General features: G+C 36.7%; 1 protein-coding gene across 4 annotated transcripts in view; it reads left to right on the top strand.

The window, feature by feature from the left end:
* Positions 1-15,553, top strand: part of LOC129785943 (protein winged eye) — a 140,002-nt gene extending 124,449 nt beyond the window's left edge. For 3 of the 4 annotated variants that reach the window (XM_055820617.1, XM_055820616.1, XM_055820613.1), the window contains 7 exons: positions 1,131-1,244; positions 3,716-3,909; positions 3,976-6,550; positions 6,638-6,809; positions 7,477-7,855; positions 7,930-8,274; positions 12,441-15,553. In XM_055820617.1, the coding sequence (XP_055676592.1) occupies positions 1,131-1,244; positions 3,716-3,909; positions 3,976-6,550; positions 6,638-6,809; positions 7,477-7,855; positions 7,930-8,274; positions 12,441-12,680 (4,019 nt within the window). In that variant the 3' untranslated portion in view covers positions 12,681-15,553. The remainder of the gene's footprint in view (positions 1-1,130; positions 1,245-3,715; positions 3,910-3,975; positions 6,551-6,637; positions 6,810-7,476; positions 7,856-7,929; positions 8,275-12,440) is intronic. The other variant, XM_055820615.1, reaches the window with a different exon arrangement.
* The last annotated feature ends 1,519 nt before the right edge of the window (positions 15,554-17,072 follow it).

Genomic DNA, 17,072 nt, shown 5'->3' with positions numbered 1-17,072 from the left:
GAAAATAAACGTTCTAGCAATATTTCAAACATTTTTTAAGGATGAGCATTCGTAAATTTTCATAGTCAATGAATTAAGTGAATTCCTCACTAACCTGAGACCTAGCTTATATCTGGTTTATTTCTAATCTATCTTAAACTCAAAAAATCACAAGATCATTATTTATTCAGAATATCCGTACTCTGTAACCCCTACTTAATATTTCAGAAAGTAGATTCGTAAAAACGAAGATTAATGATGACTTGTCTTATCTTTGGTGGAAAATCAGATAATCAATTTTGAAATGCTTTCATTAAAATCATCAATATATAAGTCGAAGATGCTTTAGAAACTATCAAACATTGTTATCTATGCTCGACTGAATGCGATAGGTTAACTCACAAACAACAAAATGATAATTAAAATGGATAAAGTTCTAAATTAAAAATCCAAAATAAAAGGGAAAACAAATAATGAGAAAATCCAGTTGTATGCTGCTTATCCTTCTCTATTATAAAACTTAAATCCACCCATGCAGAGTACAGCGAGATATCGCTAAATTCTCATGTTACAATGCAATTCACCAGATTGAGGGTTTTGTTGGAACTCTAAAACTTGCAAAGCAAAAGGTTTTTTTTTAAAGGAACAGAAACTGCGGTGGAAGTGGGAGAAACAAAAATATATTTGTATTTAAAATAAAAAGAAAAATAAAATGAGAAAAAGGAAAATGTGTAATGCGTGCAAATGTTGCTCATCACGCGAAGTTTCGCTAATTTTATGGGGATTTTTTGTTTCGCTAAACTCGCGAACCTCCGAATGAATTCCATGAAACTCGACACCACTGTTGTGGATATCAAATGCGGTAGGAAGTTCTCAAATGTAACCACACCGTCTTCTCGACAAAACTCTTCGTAGGCAGCGAATCATGATACGGAGGCGGAGCACCACCATGGCCCAATGGTGTGCGCACAAAGCAAACGATAATCGTGCAGCAAACATGAGAGCATGTAAACAAACTGCCTTCAGTAATGGTTTCCCGCGTTTTTTCATCCATCTAATCCACCCAAAGCAATTTATGCAATTTTTGATTAGAAACTTTATGAAATTTTAACAAATTCATTTTTTTACATTGAATTATTATTTACTTTTAGCCCCTGTGCCGATGGAATCAATGCTACCTATGCCAATACCACCTGTTGGATTTCAATTAGTACGAGATCCAAATACAGGACAATTCCTCTTCTTACCAACAACAACCACAATTGGTAAGTGTTTTGAAGTTGAAACCGCTAATTGCTGTATTGAATAACAACTAAAAGCTTAAGGAAAGGCTAAGAAGTAAAGGGACTTAATCTCTATATGGGTAATAGTTGGTCAACTTTCTTGGGGTTTGTGTAACTAAATTAATTGCTTTAAAGTTCATCTGACATATATGCTTGTATCATTTTATCCAAATTTAAGGGAGCAGGTGGACAGATTTGCCACTAAATTCGGAATAAAAGAATAAAACTTAAAAAAAAATCTAATAGAGTATCTTCAGCTACATACCTACCTGTGTTACCTATAGTTAGTTATGTACTAAATTAAAAGCATCAGACATTTTGCTTAGAAAACCAAATAAAATTCTAGAATTAAAAATTCTTTATATAACAAAAGATATTTATGATGAATAAAATATATTAAGAGATCACGGACATAAGATGGTTAACCCCTTCGCGACAAGTAGTTTATATTGAAGATTGAGTAGATTTATTATACAATTAATAAAAAGGTTAGTCAATGTTGTTCTTTTCGAAAATAACTTCTAAAAACCACTCAAAGGAAACGGAAGATTTTTTCTCATATTTTATTTAATTGAGAAATGTAAAAGAAACAGATTAATTAAAAATAAAAACTAAACATTTATGTCTTAAAAATATTTTCGCTATAACAAGGAAAAACTTTTTCTCTAAAATTCATTATTTTACCTCAGATTTCCCCATTATTTCCCGTACTTAATATAGAGAATTGAGATTCACTATCTCCGTTTTAACTTTGCGCGGGAGCAATTCTATTGGAAGCTTTCTTGACTTTTGCTAATGCAATTTTGTTGAATGTCTCGTCTTTGATTAAGTTGACTTCCCTGGTTTGCGTTAAATGCAATACATCATATAAATTTCATAATTAGAGTTAGTCAGGTATTAGTTAGCGTCACATCAGATGTACTTCTTCTGCTCATTAGAGAGACATCTTATGTGACGCTAACTGATACCTGACTGTAGTTGGTGTTTCACATAAGTTGTAATTTTAGGTCGCAAAAAGTGAAATTGTGAATAGTTATAATCAATTTTTGAATTTGAAATCTTTAGAATTGCTGTAGAGGCGAATAGACGCCTCTAGATGATCCACATTTTCTTTATGTCCACTCTTATTTCCATTGTTTTTTTTTCACCCCTAAACTTATTTTTTTTAATGAACCACTCAAGATTCAGGAAGTTTTTGCTTGGTCAATTTTATCTTTCGCTTGCCTTTTGTGTCTTATCAATTAGCATGTTTCATAAAATGAATCAATGTTCTGCATATGAGTCCTTTTGCTGTTTAGCTTTATTCAAAATTTCTTTAGGCTTGTTAAAAATTTATTTCATGTTGAAAACATTTTGACACAATAAACCCTATTCAGCGACCAAGAAATCCTTGTTTCAAGAATTTCTTCTAAAATTTCAACGATTTCAAGGATTTCTTGGTCGCTGAATAAGACCTAATGTTTCTATGTTTATCGTGAACACAAAAGGTTTAATGAACGCGAAAAGGGTAATACTTTATTTTAATAATGAGCTGTGCTTATAGCAACGATATAATAAAATTCAATATACATACTAAAGAACTAATTTGTTAATTTTTTCATTAAGAAGGTATGTTAAAATTTAATAACTGATATAGGCTGATTACGTCGCCTTGTAGCCAGGCAGAGTGTCGGCATGTGACGAAAATTAATTTGTTAATTCACACATCAAGCTCTTGGCGAGTGATGCGCCCTTGTTGCATTATGTAGGTATAATACATACCTACATACATATAAAAGCAACACCGTTCCATTAAGACTTGTTATTTGTATGAAAAAAAAAAAAACAGAATGATTAATATCGCGGTAATGTCTAAATTTGATAAACATCTTGCAAAATAAAATTCATTTTATATGGTAATTAATAAAGTATGGCAAGAGGAAAACACACGCGGTGGTATTCTATACAATAATGGCTGAAAGAGAAAGTTTTTTTTTTGCATTAGCATACATAATATGGGGTATTGAAAATTTTTGATATGGAGAATCCTATTAATTTGTATTTTTATTACATACATACATAAGACTTTTGTTGCTTCAAATTTTGCATTAATTTCTGTAATTTTGCTTCCTGTTTTCCATTTTTAAAGAGCTTAAATTAATTACGTTACACATCCCATGAATCAAAGCCCACGCTATATAATTTGTAGCATACATATTGCAAACATATATACATTTTTTCATGAGGTTTTTTGTTATAATTTTCTCATTATGTTCTTTTACACCTTTTGTCTGCCTTTGCAATTTTTTGGTTGTTATTTTTTAAATTAATTTTTTTAGTTTTAATTCACATGAACAGACGCATCACTAATCACGCTTATCTTTATTTTTATTTTCTCTCTTTCTTTCGCTCTTCGCGCACACACAAATGCCCCCACTCCCCCCACGACACATCATCCACTTTTGCATATTTAGAGAAAATATGTATTTCTTACCTAGAACCGTTCCAACAAGCCGTAGTGTGGCCCTCATACCCACAGACAGCGGCAATTCAGCCACCCCATGTTCTCATCCCCCCAATTGCCCAGCCCCTACATCAGCCACCCCCACTGGCACCCCTGCAGCTCATCGGTTCCGACTACTTGGCAGCCAGTACCACCCTCCATCAGGTAAATCATGCGAAATTGCCCCAAGTGGTGAGTCAATGTGTCACCAACATGTCCTCTGTGTTTCAGCACACCCAAACCCACAGCACAAGATTGGTGGCTCTCACGTCCGATCCGGGCAAGAGGAAGACCGCACCGAGTCATCCACCACCAGGAATTCCCCTTCCAATCCCATCGCATACGCTAATTAAAATTGAAGATTGCGCGGGCAGTAGCACCAGTTGCTCAGCAACTCCTTCGCTTCCGCATCAATCGTCGCTCTTCGACACATGCTCCGACAAAGGAGGTTCCTTGCAAACCACAACTACTGTGACTGAAATGACCCCAAGTCTACCGCAGTTGTACTACCAGCCGTCGAATAATCTCATTCAGATTGCACCAACAAGTGCTCCAAATGATGACTGTCGAACCAGTATACCGCACATGATAACACCTCCACCAACAGCTGTCTGTCTCACACCTGTTGAGGCAGAAGCCCTGCAACCAGTCACAGCGCCACAACCTGAGGAAGCAACCTCGTGCTCAGTGCCCGAAGTTCAGGATGCCAACATCCAGACGGATACGCCTGTAATGAGTGAGGATGAGAATACATCTGGTGGCGATGAATGCCCCCTCGCAGTCACCACAACAACAACAGATGAACCCAAGGAACTCATCATGTGCCATACTATCACCCAGGCGTCTACAAATGGTCGTCTCTCGGTCTTTGAGGAGACACCAGCACCCAAAGAACAATTGGAAATGGTGTCAATTCCCGTAGAAAACACTTCAGGCCTCGTTGCAGCAGTTCAAAATGATGGTGAAACAGCTAAGGATATCCCTGGAACAATGCCCATTAATCCCGTAGATCTCAGTGGTTTGGAACTACTCTCAAATTCCATTGAGGCCTTCGAAAAGAAGACTTTCACCATTAAGAAGGAGCCATCGAGTGCTGGGAATTCCCCAAAAGCATTGCCTCCAACAGAATCACCCCCACTTCCAGGTGCCCAAGAATCCGAAGAACCCTTCGATGGGCTTAATCTTCTCTGTGCCCTTGCGGAACAACGCCTAGAAGAAGTGGGAAAGCGCCGGAAATCCAGCTCTGACAGTGATTCCCGGAAACGCAAATCCCATAAACATTCCACTGCTGGGTCAAGCAATAAGAAATCCCGTCGACGGTCAAGGCATGAAAAGGAACGTGGAGGGAAGACGTACCGCAAGAGGAAGCTTGATTCCGATGAGACTGAGCGCGATGAGGATGAAGACGGGGAGAATAGCGGAGGACTCAATAAGGACTTCAAGGAGACACTGAGTCGTGTCAAGGCAAAGTACTCAAAATTCTCCTGCAAGAATACTGAATTGGATCATCAGCATACACCCGAATGCCGTGGAAAGGTTGTCTGGCCGTCAAATGCTGAACTGCTGCATGCAATGGAGGACGACATGTTGAGCCGTTTGCAGGATATAACGCGGAAATGCGAGGAAAAACGAAGGGAACTGGATAAAATTGAAAAGATGAATCCCGTGCTGAGGAGTCTGCAACAGAATAAGATTCTCTCGGATGATGAAATGACACCACCGAGAATTGCTACACCCCTATCGACTGATAGCAAATCCCGAACTTCCTTTATGGGGACACCAGTTGTGGTGTTGTCGCCCAATTTTTCATCCTCTCAATCCGAGAGTACACTCATTGAGCTTCCAAAAATCTCCAGTGACACAGAGTCCAGTAAGTTTGAAGACGTTGAAACGAGTTCGGTTGAGAGGTTGTCCAAGAGGAAGGGTGGTGTACCGAAGAAGCACGATGATGCAGCTGAGACGGAGACAATTGTTGCAAAGAAGCACAAGAGTCTCGTTGGTTACATCCTTGCCTCGAAGAATCGTGTCAGTGATACAAATGTCAAAGGACTTAGGTATAAAAGCAATGATTCCACAGATGCCAACAATCTCAAGAGCAATACAGACAGCAATGGCTTCTCCACGACCGATGAGGATAGTTTGGGGAAGATTCCGATGCGCCTAAAGAAGGAGACGGTATTCGTTAAGCAAGAGACTGACACGATGGAGGATGATAGTTCAAAGAGATCGGATTCCTCCAATCAGGGCAGTGAGAATGGCACCCTGTCGCCTGAGAGGAAGTCTCATCACAAGTCAAAGCATCATTCCAAGCACAAGAAGACATCGCGCACAAAGGAGCGCAAGCACAGAAGATCATCAGATGCTAAGGAGCGTAAGAAGAAGATTGATGCCAAGTGTTTGCTAACAGGTGAACACCTCGATAAGTCAAACACACGCGTCCTTACCGCTATGGGTGGACTTTTCTACGCTGGTTGCCTGAATCCGATTAAGCCACCGGATATTTATGCCGTCACCCTGGACGGTGAACGTGGCAATCGACCACACATCATGTCCCGCGAGGAGATCCTCAGGGATGCAATACTCGAAGTAGCTCCGGAAGCTACAAGTGATGTTCAATCAGGAACACGCCTGTGCGCCTACTGGAGTCAGCAGTATCGTTGCCTGTATCCAGGAACAGCTGCTGAACCCGGTTCACCGGATTCCATAATGGACAGGAAGTTTGTAAGCGTTGAGTTTGATGATGGAGACAGTGGCAGGATTGCTCTGGAAGATATTCGCTTCCTTCTCAGTGATTATCCGATTGTTGGTAAGTTTTTCCTCATAGGACTTCAACGGTTTTTAATTTAGGAACTTCATCTTAAACGAAACCGTTTTTTTTTTTTTTTTTTGATAGAATACGATCCAAATCCGTTGCTGTCTCTTGGGAAGAGGAAACGCGGATCAAGTCATGGAAATCAAGAACGGGATCCTTTGAATCAAGGACCGGGAAATTCCTCCATGAATGACACTTCTATATCACACCGAGACATGGCCAGTAGCAGTAAAACCAGCAAGGAAGCCCAAAGGTTCGAAGTTTAAGCTAATATTTGGGATAGTATTTTAACTGTACTGATCCTTACTATAAAGGCAGTTTCCGGTGAACTAAATTTAAAATTTTTGTAAGGGGCCAACATAACCTTTTTAACGATTGTTTTTATCTAAAAATCGGTCAAACTGTTTCGTCAATATGGCCGATAAACGCCTGAATTTTAAACCGAAAATCGGTTACATGGCTTTACATATCCGATTTTGATCAAATATAAGACTGAAATGAAAGTTTTTAATAAAATCTTCTACTGAAATGAAAGTTCTTATAAGCATTTGAAAAGCGGAAAATGGCAAGAGCCACTAAAAAAACAAACTTTTACTGCAAAGTAATAAAGAAAACTCATTTCAAATATTTTTTTAAATATTAATTTACTTTTTTTTTAATTTTGGCAGAAAATATCGCTCATTAAAATAAACAAAAATTACAATTTCCATGAATTTTTGTGCTTTTTGCGAAATACAATATCGGAGAATTAAATGACAGGAAATTATTTTCAGGCACAAATTGCATTATAGAATGTTGTTTGATTGTTAAAATGCAAATTCATGTGAATTTTAATCTACCCCCACAGATAAAATATTATTTATTGATTTTCATAATTAAATTGTAATTTAACTGCATGTTGGGTTTTCGTGATTTTCCAGAGAGCGGAGGCGCTTGAAAAAGCTCCGGAAGAGCAAGTTAAAGCGTCTGGCAATGGAGAAGAATCAAGAGCAAGAGCGTAAACATCGCCGGAAGTACAAATGCGGAGATGAATTTTGCAAGCATCGGAAGCACAAGAAGCGAAGGAAACATAAGAAGCACCATCATCGCGATACTGAACATTCATCACCAAATGAGGATGATATTTTGGCATCACGCGAAGAAAACAGCACATCGCCCACAACGTCGGAAGAGTTGATTCTGCCCAAGGACACCAATGGGAAATCCAAGGCAGAAAAATTCAATCCCACCATCAAAGAGGAAACCATGACGGAGGAGGAAGTAGCATCATCTATAACGGAGAGTTCTGGCTCCCTCTATGTGAGTATGCTGCTAAGGGAGGTGTCTTGTGAGGGGAATGAATTGCTAATTGCTATATATTTGTGCATTCACAGGAGCCGGGGAAGAAAAAGGAGCGGCAAGACTCGACGGAGCCGAATAAGAGCAAAATTGCTGCATTTCTGCCAGCACGACAACTGTGGACGTGGGTGGGAAAGGGTTACAGGCGAACATGTGCCAAGGGTCGTGTCAAGAAGCAATTCTTCAAGACAATCCAACGCGGAAAAGAATCCATCCATGTGGGCGATAGTGCAGTCTTCCTCTCCACAGGCCGTCCCGATCGCCCCTATATTGGGCGTATCGAATCAATGTGGGAGACCTCCGCCAGCAACATGGTTGTCCGTGTTAAATGGTTCTACCATCCCGAAGAGACCGAAGGGTGTCCTAATTTGAAGTATCCTGTAAGTACATAAATTAATCATTTTCTAAACGCGTTTATAGGACATCTTTTGGTAGTTTTTTTTGGGTTTGATTCTGTAAAAAAAATCTTTTCTATATATTTTATTAGATTTTTGATTTTTTTTAGTATCTTGTGAAAAATAATATAATCTTAGATTGATTTTCAATTCCTATGAAATTCATAAATATCGGATTTCACTTGTATAAGAAAGATTAGGCCGCAGCTTATTAATTTTCTAATAGTTGGGAACCGGCCTTAAATAGATATAAAATAGTATGTGTAACTGACCTTTGAATGCTAAAGGTAGAAAAATAATTAAAGTCAAAAATTCACTCTCATCTCGATGAAAAGCCCTCGAATGCGTACCTTTGAATTATACACGTAAAGGAAGGATTAAATAATTGCATAAGTTCTCTCCAGTCTCAATGAAAAGCCCCCAGAAATGCGTACCTTGAATTGATATAAGCACATTAATTAATTATCAATCTCTCCGGTGAGGGACGACCAGGCATTTTTTATAGACTCCACTCCACGTGGTTTAATGAAGGCCTTAATGTCTTAGCAAGAAGATATAGGGATGATCGTTCCCACTGACTCAGGTTTCCCTATTGAACCTAAATTTTTCACTGGACGAAAGTTCTCCGACACAATAGCACCTCCATCACATTGAGGGTTCGCGAAAATAACCTTACGTTACGATCCGCTGAGAAAAAGTTATCTTACCCAGTGGGGAAAGGCTCGGCATGTGAGGTATAATGCCGAGATTTTCGGCACAATTACGGCACTTTTTAGTTCAAAAAGCAGCCGCATAGTGGCGCTTAATGTTTGCCGAAAATTCTCGGTATGTTTTCGTTACGAGAATTCTCGGCATTTCAGTTCAGTGTTCTCGGCATTCTTGTGAGGTACGTGCGTCATCAGTGAGCGAATAGAAAGTGTGAAAAAAAGAAAAAAACAAGGTAAGTCAAGTTTAATTATGTAATTAAATTGTAGTGTGGAGCCCAAGGAACCAGGATCATAAGAAGGACCATGTCCTAAGAGCCTATATCTTGGGATTTTGGTTCTTCTTTTTTGGCTTGGTTCGCTTGGCCCCCAATGGATGGAAAAAATGGCGTCATTGTGATGCAATTTTTCCTTCTATTTTTCTGTATTTTGTTTTATTACGCCTCTTGGCAAATTGTGTGCACCTTATAAATTGACATGATGTCCTTTACACCCACAAGCGTAATGGACATCATGCCAATTTATAAGGTACATTTTGTATAAAAAGAAACACTACACACCATTGCACATTTTTGATATATTTACTATAAAAGCACACTGTACAATGTTATTCTTTTTTCCAGAACATGCGGAGATCACTCAACAGGAAGCTGCAAAGGCAGTTCGAGCTGAAAAAGATCGCATGTACCAGAAGAACCAGTATGCGAAGAAATTCGGGAAGAAAAGGAAGAGTGAAGAGCCGGAGGAGATCGTGGAGGCGAATGAGATGATGCAGCCAGAGGTGGAGGTGCCGGTGGAGGTGCCAGTGGAGCCGGAGGAGGAGGTGCCGGTGGAGCCGGAGATGGAGGTGCCGGTGGAGCCGGAGAAGCTGCACGAGGAGCAGAAAGAGCAGGAAGCGTGGGAAGAATATTTGGAGGATATTGTAGAATGGGTTGAGGAGGAATAAAAACATGTAAAAAGAAAAAAAACGTTACTAAACGGTCAAAGTATAAATTTAAATCGAGTCCCCCCACCCTAAATATGCCGAAAATGTGCCCAGATTATTATTTGTGCATTGCACGTGTACCGAGAAATGTACAGGACGTGTGCCGAGAATTCATATAAAATAAATTCCCACGCGTTTCAAAAGCCATACGATTCTCGGCATGTTTCCGGCAAATACTCGGCATTGGATTATCACGAGAAAACATGCCGATATGCCGAGATTCTAGTGACTAGAATATGCCGAAATTCCCCAATGGGTAGGTCTTAATGAGATTCATGTAACTGCAATTTCATTCTTTTGAAGGAAATCCACATGTGCGGGCGATGGGGGCAATCTCTTCTCACGTTTAAAAGGTTTAGCCTATAAAGTCGACCTATCTTATCCTGACAAGCCTATATACTAAAATTATCTTTAACGAATAAGGAAAGGACGCGAAGTCGAGGCTCAATTTGTTTTTCTGGATGTTAATTATGTCCTAATCCTGGAAATATTTGAATCTGAGGCTGAGGACATAAGTAGAACGCAAAAACCTCGTGTTCCAAATTTATTCTTTCCATCACGAAACCATTTTCGGGAAGATGATCGAATAATTCTCGAAAATAGTTTCACATTTGATAAGGTTATTAATGCTTAAAGAAAAATATATAAAATTTCATCAAGAGGACTATATCTCTTGTCTTATGAGATTTCCACCCCATTAATTTTTTTATAACAATATCAATTTTTTTACATTTATTATTTTAATATTTTTCTTTACGGTTTATGCATATTTTAATTCTATTTAAAATCAATCAATTTTTCATATTAACCGCTAAATTCAATAAATAGAGAAGAAAATAATGGAAATAAATATAAGATAATGCATTTTTCACATTAAAAAAATTGATTTAAGAAACTTGTATTTTTTTAAATATGGTTATTATCTCATGCTTAAATCTTTATCTTCATTTTCCTGCCGTGTGCCATTCTAATAAAAAGCATTCTCGAAGCTCGAAAAGGTTGCCACATCACAAGTGGGCAGAACCGATGGTTTTTTTGCAAGTTGTTCCACTGCATTTTTCCAACGGAGGTGGTTCCGAAATGTCTCTTCTACATTGCTTAACAAGCAAATAATAATGTTTTAAAGTTTAAGGATAAAATTTTAAAATATACCTATTGATCATATCTTACATTTTTCGTCCGGTTCTCGCATTCCGAGGAGCGTCATCGTTGGAGGGATCTTCGTCATTGTGATCATCTCCATCCTCTTCATTTTGAGAATCATCGTCTTCCGATCCGCTTTGCTCAACCTGTATTGCTGCCACAGTTTTTTCGCGAATTTCACCGCACTTTCACAATCTTCGTCTTTAATGGCTATCGGGAAGTCCTATTGTCCATCCCGGTTGAGCCCCCATATAGAGAGATAAAATAGACTTCTAAGGGTTTATTCTCAGAGTTACTTTATTCCCGTATATTTTTGATGCTTTAGGACAAATCCTTCCGAATTGCGTCAGCCAAGGGACGGTAGGTCAACCCAAACACATCCTTTCAATTTTAGGGGCCAGAGCTTTCGACGCTACTGTGCGTCTTCCTCAGTGGTCAATTGTGTCTTTGTTTGGGAATCGTCAGTTATGTCTCAGACAATTGCCAAGAAAAGTCAGTTACAGTACAGTGAAAGAAAATCAAAGAAAAAAGAGAATCCCCCTACATGAAAATCAGCAAGATCATTCAATTAAGACGTTTGACGATTCCCAAACAAAGACACAATTGACCACTGAGGAAGACGCACAGTAGCGTCGAAAGCTCTGGCCCCTAAAATTGAAAGTGTTTGGGTTGACCTACCGTCCCTTGGCTGACGCAATTCGGAAGGATTTGTCCTAAAGCATCAAAAACATTAAATTTCCGTCAGTATCAACCCGATTATTCCCGTATAGTTATAATGATTTTTTCAGTTGATCTTTTTTTTGTTCCACGACACACTGGGATCTGCATCCCACATTACCACGTCATATTTTCCAATAAAAAAATTACGAAATCTAATTATCTTAATTATTTTTAAAACTAAGAAAATTTCAAGATCCCAAAATAATCAATTCTGGATTGTCTCAATTTTTTTTCAAGTCAAGTTTTGCAGCTTTATTTGGTCAATGAATTTGGTCATTGAATGCCTTGGCATAAGATAGTCTTGGATGTTTTACTCTCGTGAAGAGTATATCCAAGACTTTCTTATGCCAAGACAGAAGTGCTTTTTATTATTATTTTCACCATGAACCAATATTCTGATTTTATGGTATGTGTCTAGACTAAATTAAAAATATTAATTCTATAATAAAATAAGATTTAAAAGAAATACTTTTGAAGACAAATAAAAAAAGAATTTTCTACAGAATCATATCCTTCATGGCGAAAAAAAATAAAGCAAAATGTCGCTAGAAAAGTTTAGAAGTTGCTCATAATAAAAATATATTATTTTATCTTTACAGGGAGCCCTTTTTGAGTCACCACATGAAGATGAGAATGACGTCCAGACAATTTCTCACAAATGCGAAGTTCTCTCCGTGACGGGATTCACGAAGAAATTCGGGAGTGATCCAAAGCACTATCAGTCAATTTATGACAACAATGACACCTACTATTTGGCTGGATATTACGATCCTACGGCGCTTACAATTAAAATGCAACCTGATATCCCTGTTGTCTCTTCCAGTGAGAAATGTATTTGAGCAGTTTATCCATTAAGAAAGGATAAATGAAAAGTAATTTTGAAGTCTTAAAATCTTGATAAAGAAATTAGACAAAAAAGATCAAGATTGACTTCAGAATCAGAACCATAAATAAGGATGTGATTCGAGATTGAAGACAGGGAGATTTATAATGAAAAAAAATCATTTTGGCAAAATTATATCTTTTTGAGCTGCGGCTTAGTTGGGGCACAATGCTACGTTTTGATTAATTTACATGAAAAAAAAATATACAAAAAAATACTGAAAAAGTAATAAAAGATGTGGTGGCAAAAATCAATAAATGTACTGGTAAGCTGACCAAGCTTACGGGAGCTGTGTTTCTTTCAGTGTACCAATTTTGTGAGAGCAAACTAGAACGCGAATTAATTTAAATACGCGCAAAGTCGGGAAAAGATGAAAAGTCATACCCTAAGAAATGTTTGGAAGGCCATATCTCGAGAACGGATCCATAGATTTTCATAAATTTTTTTTTGTTTGAAAGGTCTTGAAGTCAGCTATAACATATCGAAAAATGAAAAAAAATTATGTAGCCATTTTCGAAAAATTCGAGTTCGAAATTTTCGAAAACTTTGTTTTTGATTTTAGCGCCTCTTGCGGTCATTTCTCGAAGTTGCAATGTTCTAGACATTTGTAGGGTTTCTCGAAACCTTTCATTTGCGCTTGAGTTGATCAAGATCGGACTTGTAGAACCCGAGATATGACATGCCAACTTTGGAAGGCTATATCTCGAGAACGGATCCATAGATTTTCTTCATTTTTGGCATGAAGCTAGATAATATGGTCAGCTACAACATATAAAAAAATGAAAAAAATTTATGTCGTCGTTTTCGAGATATTCATCGAAAACTCATCGAAAATTTTGTTTTTGATTTTTGGCCCTCTAGCGGTCACTTTTGAAACTTCGGATGTTCTAGAGAGTTGTAGGGTTTGTTGAGATCTTTTATTTGACCCCGGGTTGATCAAAATCGGTCAAGCCGTTTTCGAGTTATGGTCGATTTTCGATAAAAAATTGTGGCGGCCATATTGACTAAACGGCTTGACCGATTTTCGAAAATGAGGTATCGTTGGAAAGGTATTAATGGCCCCTACAACATATCAAAATTTCAGATTTTTAGCTATTACAGGGGCTGAGATATAGCGAAAACAAAATTTTGAGGTTATTCAAAATGGCGGACGCGGGGGTGGGGGGGTGGATTTGACCTCATAATCGGACGTCTTCCAGTCGACTTTTAAACTTTGCCGTTTAGCGCAAGTCTCTATCTATTACCGTTCTCTTGCAATTTAGCTTTGTACTACGGACGGCCGGACGGACGGACGGCCGGCCGGAAAAAAAATTTTTTGGCGCATACGTTTTTTGGAATGTAGGGACCCTAATTCGTGCTCATCCCAAGTTTGAGCCCGATCTGACGACTTTCGATTTTGCTCGGTACACAAAAGCTGTGTCTGAAAGAAACACAGCTAAAATTGAGTGCAATTTTTATAATAATAAATTAATAATAAAAAATACAGCATAATAAATCATAGATATGTAGTGAATAGGGTGATATTGTGACGAAAGACGATGGAAATAACGAGAAGATTGATTTAGGTGACTACTTATGCAATAAAATAATTCGGATAATTTCCCGTCTTATTTTCAAACTTTAATTTTTCTTCTCTTCATTCAAATGACGATGCTACACACAAACTTAATGGTAGTCAATACCTTAATTATTTTTTAAGTGGTAGCATCACTCAAAATATAGAATTTATTTCTCTCGACTCACACACACACATGAAACAATGAATTTGAAGGTGATAATTTCTTGGTGCTATTGATTTCATGTTTTTTCGGATTTTTTTTAAACCTTATTTTTAACTTTCTACTTTTTCACAAAAAAAAAACAAACTGGTACTAAAAAATAGAAGAAAGTCAATAACATAATCAAAATAACTAACCTATACCTATACTTTTTAAGTGGCATTATCTCTGTGTTTTTATTTTTTAATGTAGAATTTGTTGTCGTTGTAAGTGAAATAAGTTTTGTCATTAAAGTCTTTTTTGTACTTTTTGCAGCAGAATATTACTCGATGCAATCGTTAGATGGTTGAAATAAATCAATCGCAAATTCTTATATAATGCCAATTGAATGCTTATTTATAGGAATTTATGCTATAATTATTAAAGTAAAAATATTTTTAAATATCTTAAACAGAATAATCATTCATATTAATTAACAAAATAGACTAATAGATGTCTCAACAAAAAAAACATTTAATTAAAAGATAAACAATACTCTTGTATATATAATCTGTGCTTTGTGAACACAATTAATTTCTCAATTTAAATTTCAAGCAGTCAAATTGAAGAAATAAAGAAGAAAATTTCTCTGGCATAATCTACTAAATAATTATTCTTACTATATAAAAAAATACTTACAAAATAATAATCATTTTGAAATTAAAACAGCAGCAGTATAAAATATTTTTAATAATTAACATGTAAAATTTATTAGAAGATAGATTTCTCTGCAAGTTTGATGTAATAGTTTGTAGTGCTTTCAAAACTCTTAATTATTATGCTGAGCAAAGGATGCACTTTCTATAATTGTGGCAGAAAGGATTTGTGTAACGTGAAGACATTACCAGTGACAGTAATTCTAAGGATGAGACAGGATTTTATGATTAATATTCAAGAAAATGAAAATTAAATGTTGAAACACTGTTAACATACCAAACCTACTGAATAAGAGAATCTTCTTGGAAATATCTTTATCATATAGGAATATCAATATATATATATTGAGAAATACTATAGTTTTTTAAAAATCTATTAGTATACAAAACATGTGAAATAAAAGGTGTACAACAAAGATTTTTGTCTGCATTTTTCTTGTTTTAGTTTGGCCTCATAAAGTGCAACATATCGTCGCTTGTATCACCACTTGTAGTAAAGACCATACATTTCAAGGAGGAAAATCCGTTTGTGGAACTTTGAGGTTTTTGTGCTGATGAAGCTCCATTTTCTAAGTTTTCTTGTTGTTTTCGACGTGTCGATCATCGATCAATATGTTATACTTCTGTATGTAATCTGGATAAATGTAATAACATATCGAGGGCTGCATTGTAAAACCGGCTAAGTCGGTTCAGAGCTCACACCGACTTAGCCGGTTTTACAATGCAGCCCTCGATATGTACATATGTCATTAAAAAATCCTTTGAATTTTTCAATAATGTAACCAACTGCTTCTAAGTAAATCCTTGATACTTTTAGCGCCAAAAAAGTATAATAATTTTCGTTACTTATGCAATTATTCGTTTTTTTTTTTCATTTTAACGTAATGTAATATAAATGCATTGATTAAAGTTAATATTGATATGTGGATTGCAGTTGGGTTATAGTTAGCTATAGGTCGTAAACCGTGCCCTTCCACACTACTTAATATTGATGGAATGTTTATCCATTTTTTTTTAGAACCATTAGAATATATTTCTCATGTTTCTGGTTTTATGGTTCGTTTAGATTATGCGGATTATATAGAGTGGCGCATAAGTTAATGCATGATTTAAGGCTGCTTTACATGCAAAATCATGCATTAACTTATGCGCCACCTAGTATAACCTAGTATATGGTGCTGTTGCATAGGAACTTGTCTGGTTTAACATTTTGAAGCCACATTTAGCTTTTTTGACTCGAGCTTGAAAATATTCCTATATTTAACACGTTTCAAAATTGATTTGTTTTGGACATGAATTTTCAATTTTAATTTTCATCTCTAGCGAATCGATGTCCATTGATTTTTTTTAGGCCAACACTTTTTTATACTCACCTGCCGATGTACTTTTTATTGAAGAATGCAAGATCTCTAAAAGAGTTTGCAGGAGAATGAATCGCAACAATTCTAGGATTTAATTAAATTAAGAAAATTTGTTAAGGTGGGCTATTGTGGACTCTTCTATGATTTGTGTGAATCCGATATTGCCAATGGTCTTGTCGTTGCTGGGACGATCCTGCTGTATCCTTTTGGCTCCTTGGCACTTATTTCTTTTTCCTGAAAAATAATCACAAAACACGCTCGAGCACTAAATATCACATACATATATGGGGAAACGTCGTTGAAGACATTATGATAAGTTTTAAATTTTCGCAACTGTAACAATTTACTTTAACTCAATCTATCCAAGGACATCATAGTAGTTACCAAGGACAAGGGCATCATTGCTTATCAAAATTTTAAAATTATTTTTTAGGCTTTTATATTACAAATTGTAAGAACACCTAAATCAATCATGTGGAAAGGATCTATGATTCTCAGTTCTATAGAAGGTATATTTCTTAAGGACATACATATCGTCACTTTTCGCTACTTTTGTCGTGTCTGTCTCAAAACT

The sequence above is a fragment of the Lutzomyia longipalpis genome, chromosome 1, assembly GCF_024334085.1.
Source record: "Lutzomyia longipalpis isolate SR_M1_2022 chromosome 1, ASM2433408v1".
Taxonomy (NCBI): Eukaryota; Metazoa; Arthropoda; class Insecta; order Diptera; family Psychodidae; genus Lutzomyia; species Lutzomyia longipalpis.
This window is presented reverse-complemented; position numbering and strand designations above follow the sequence as displayed.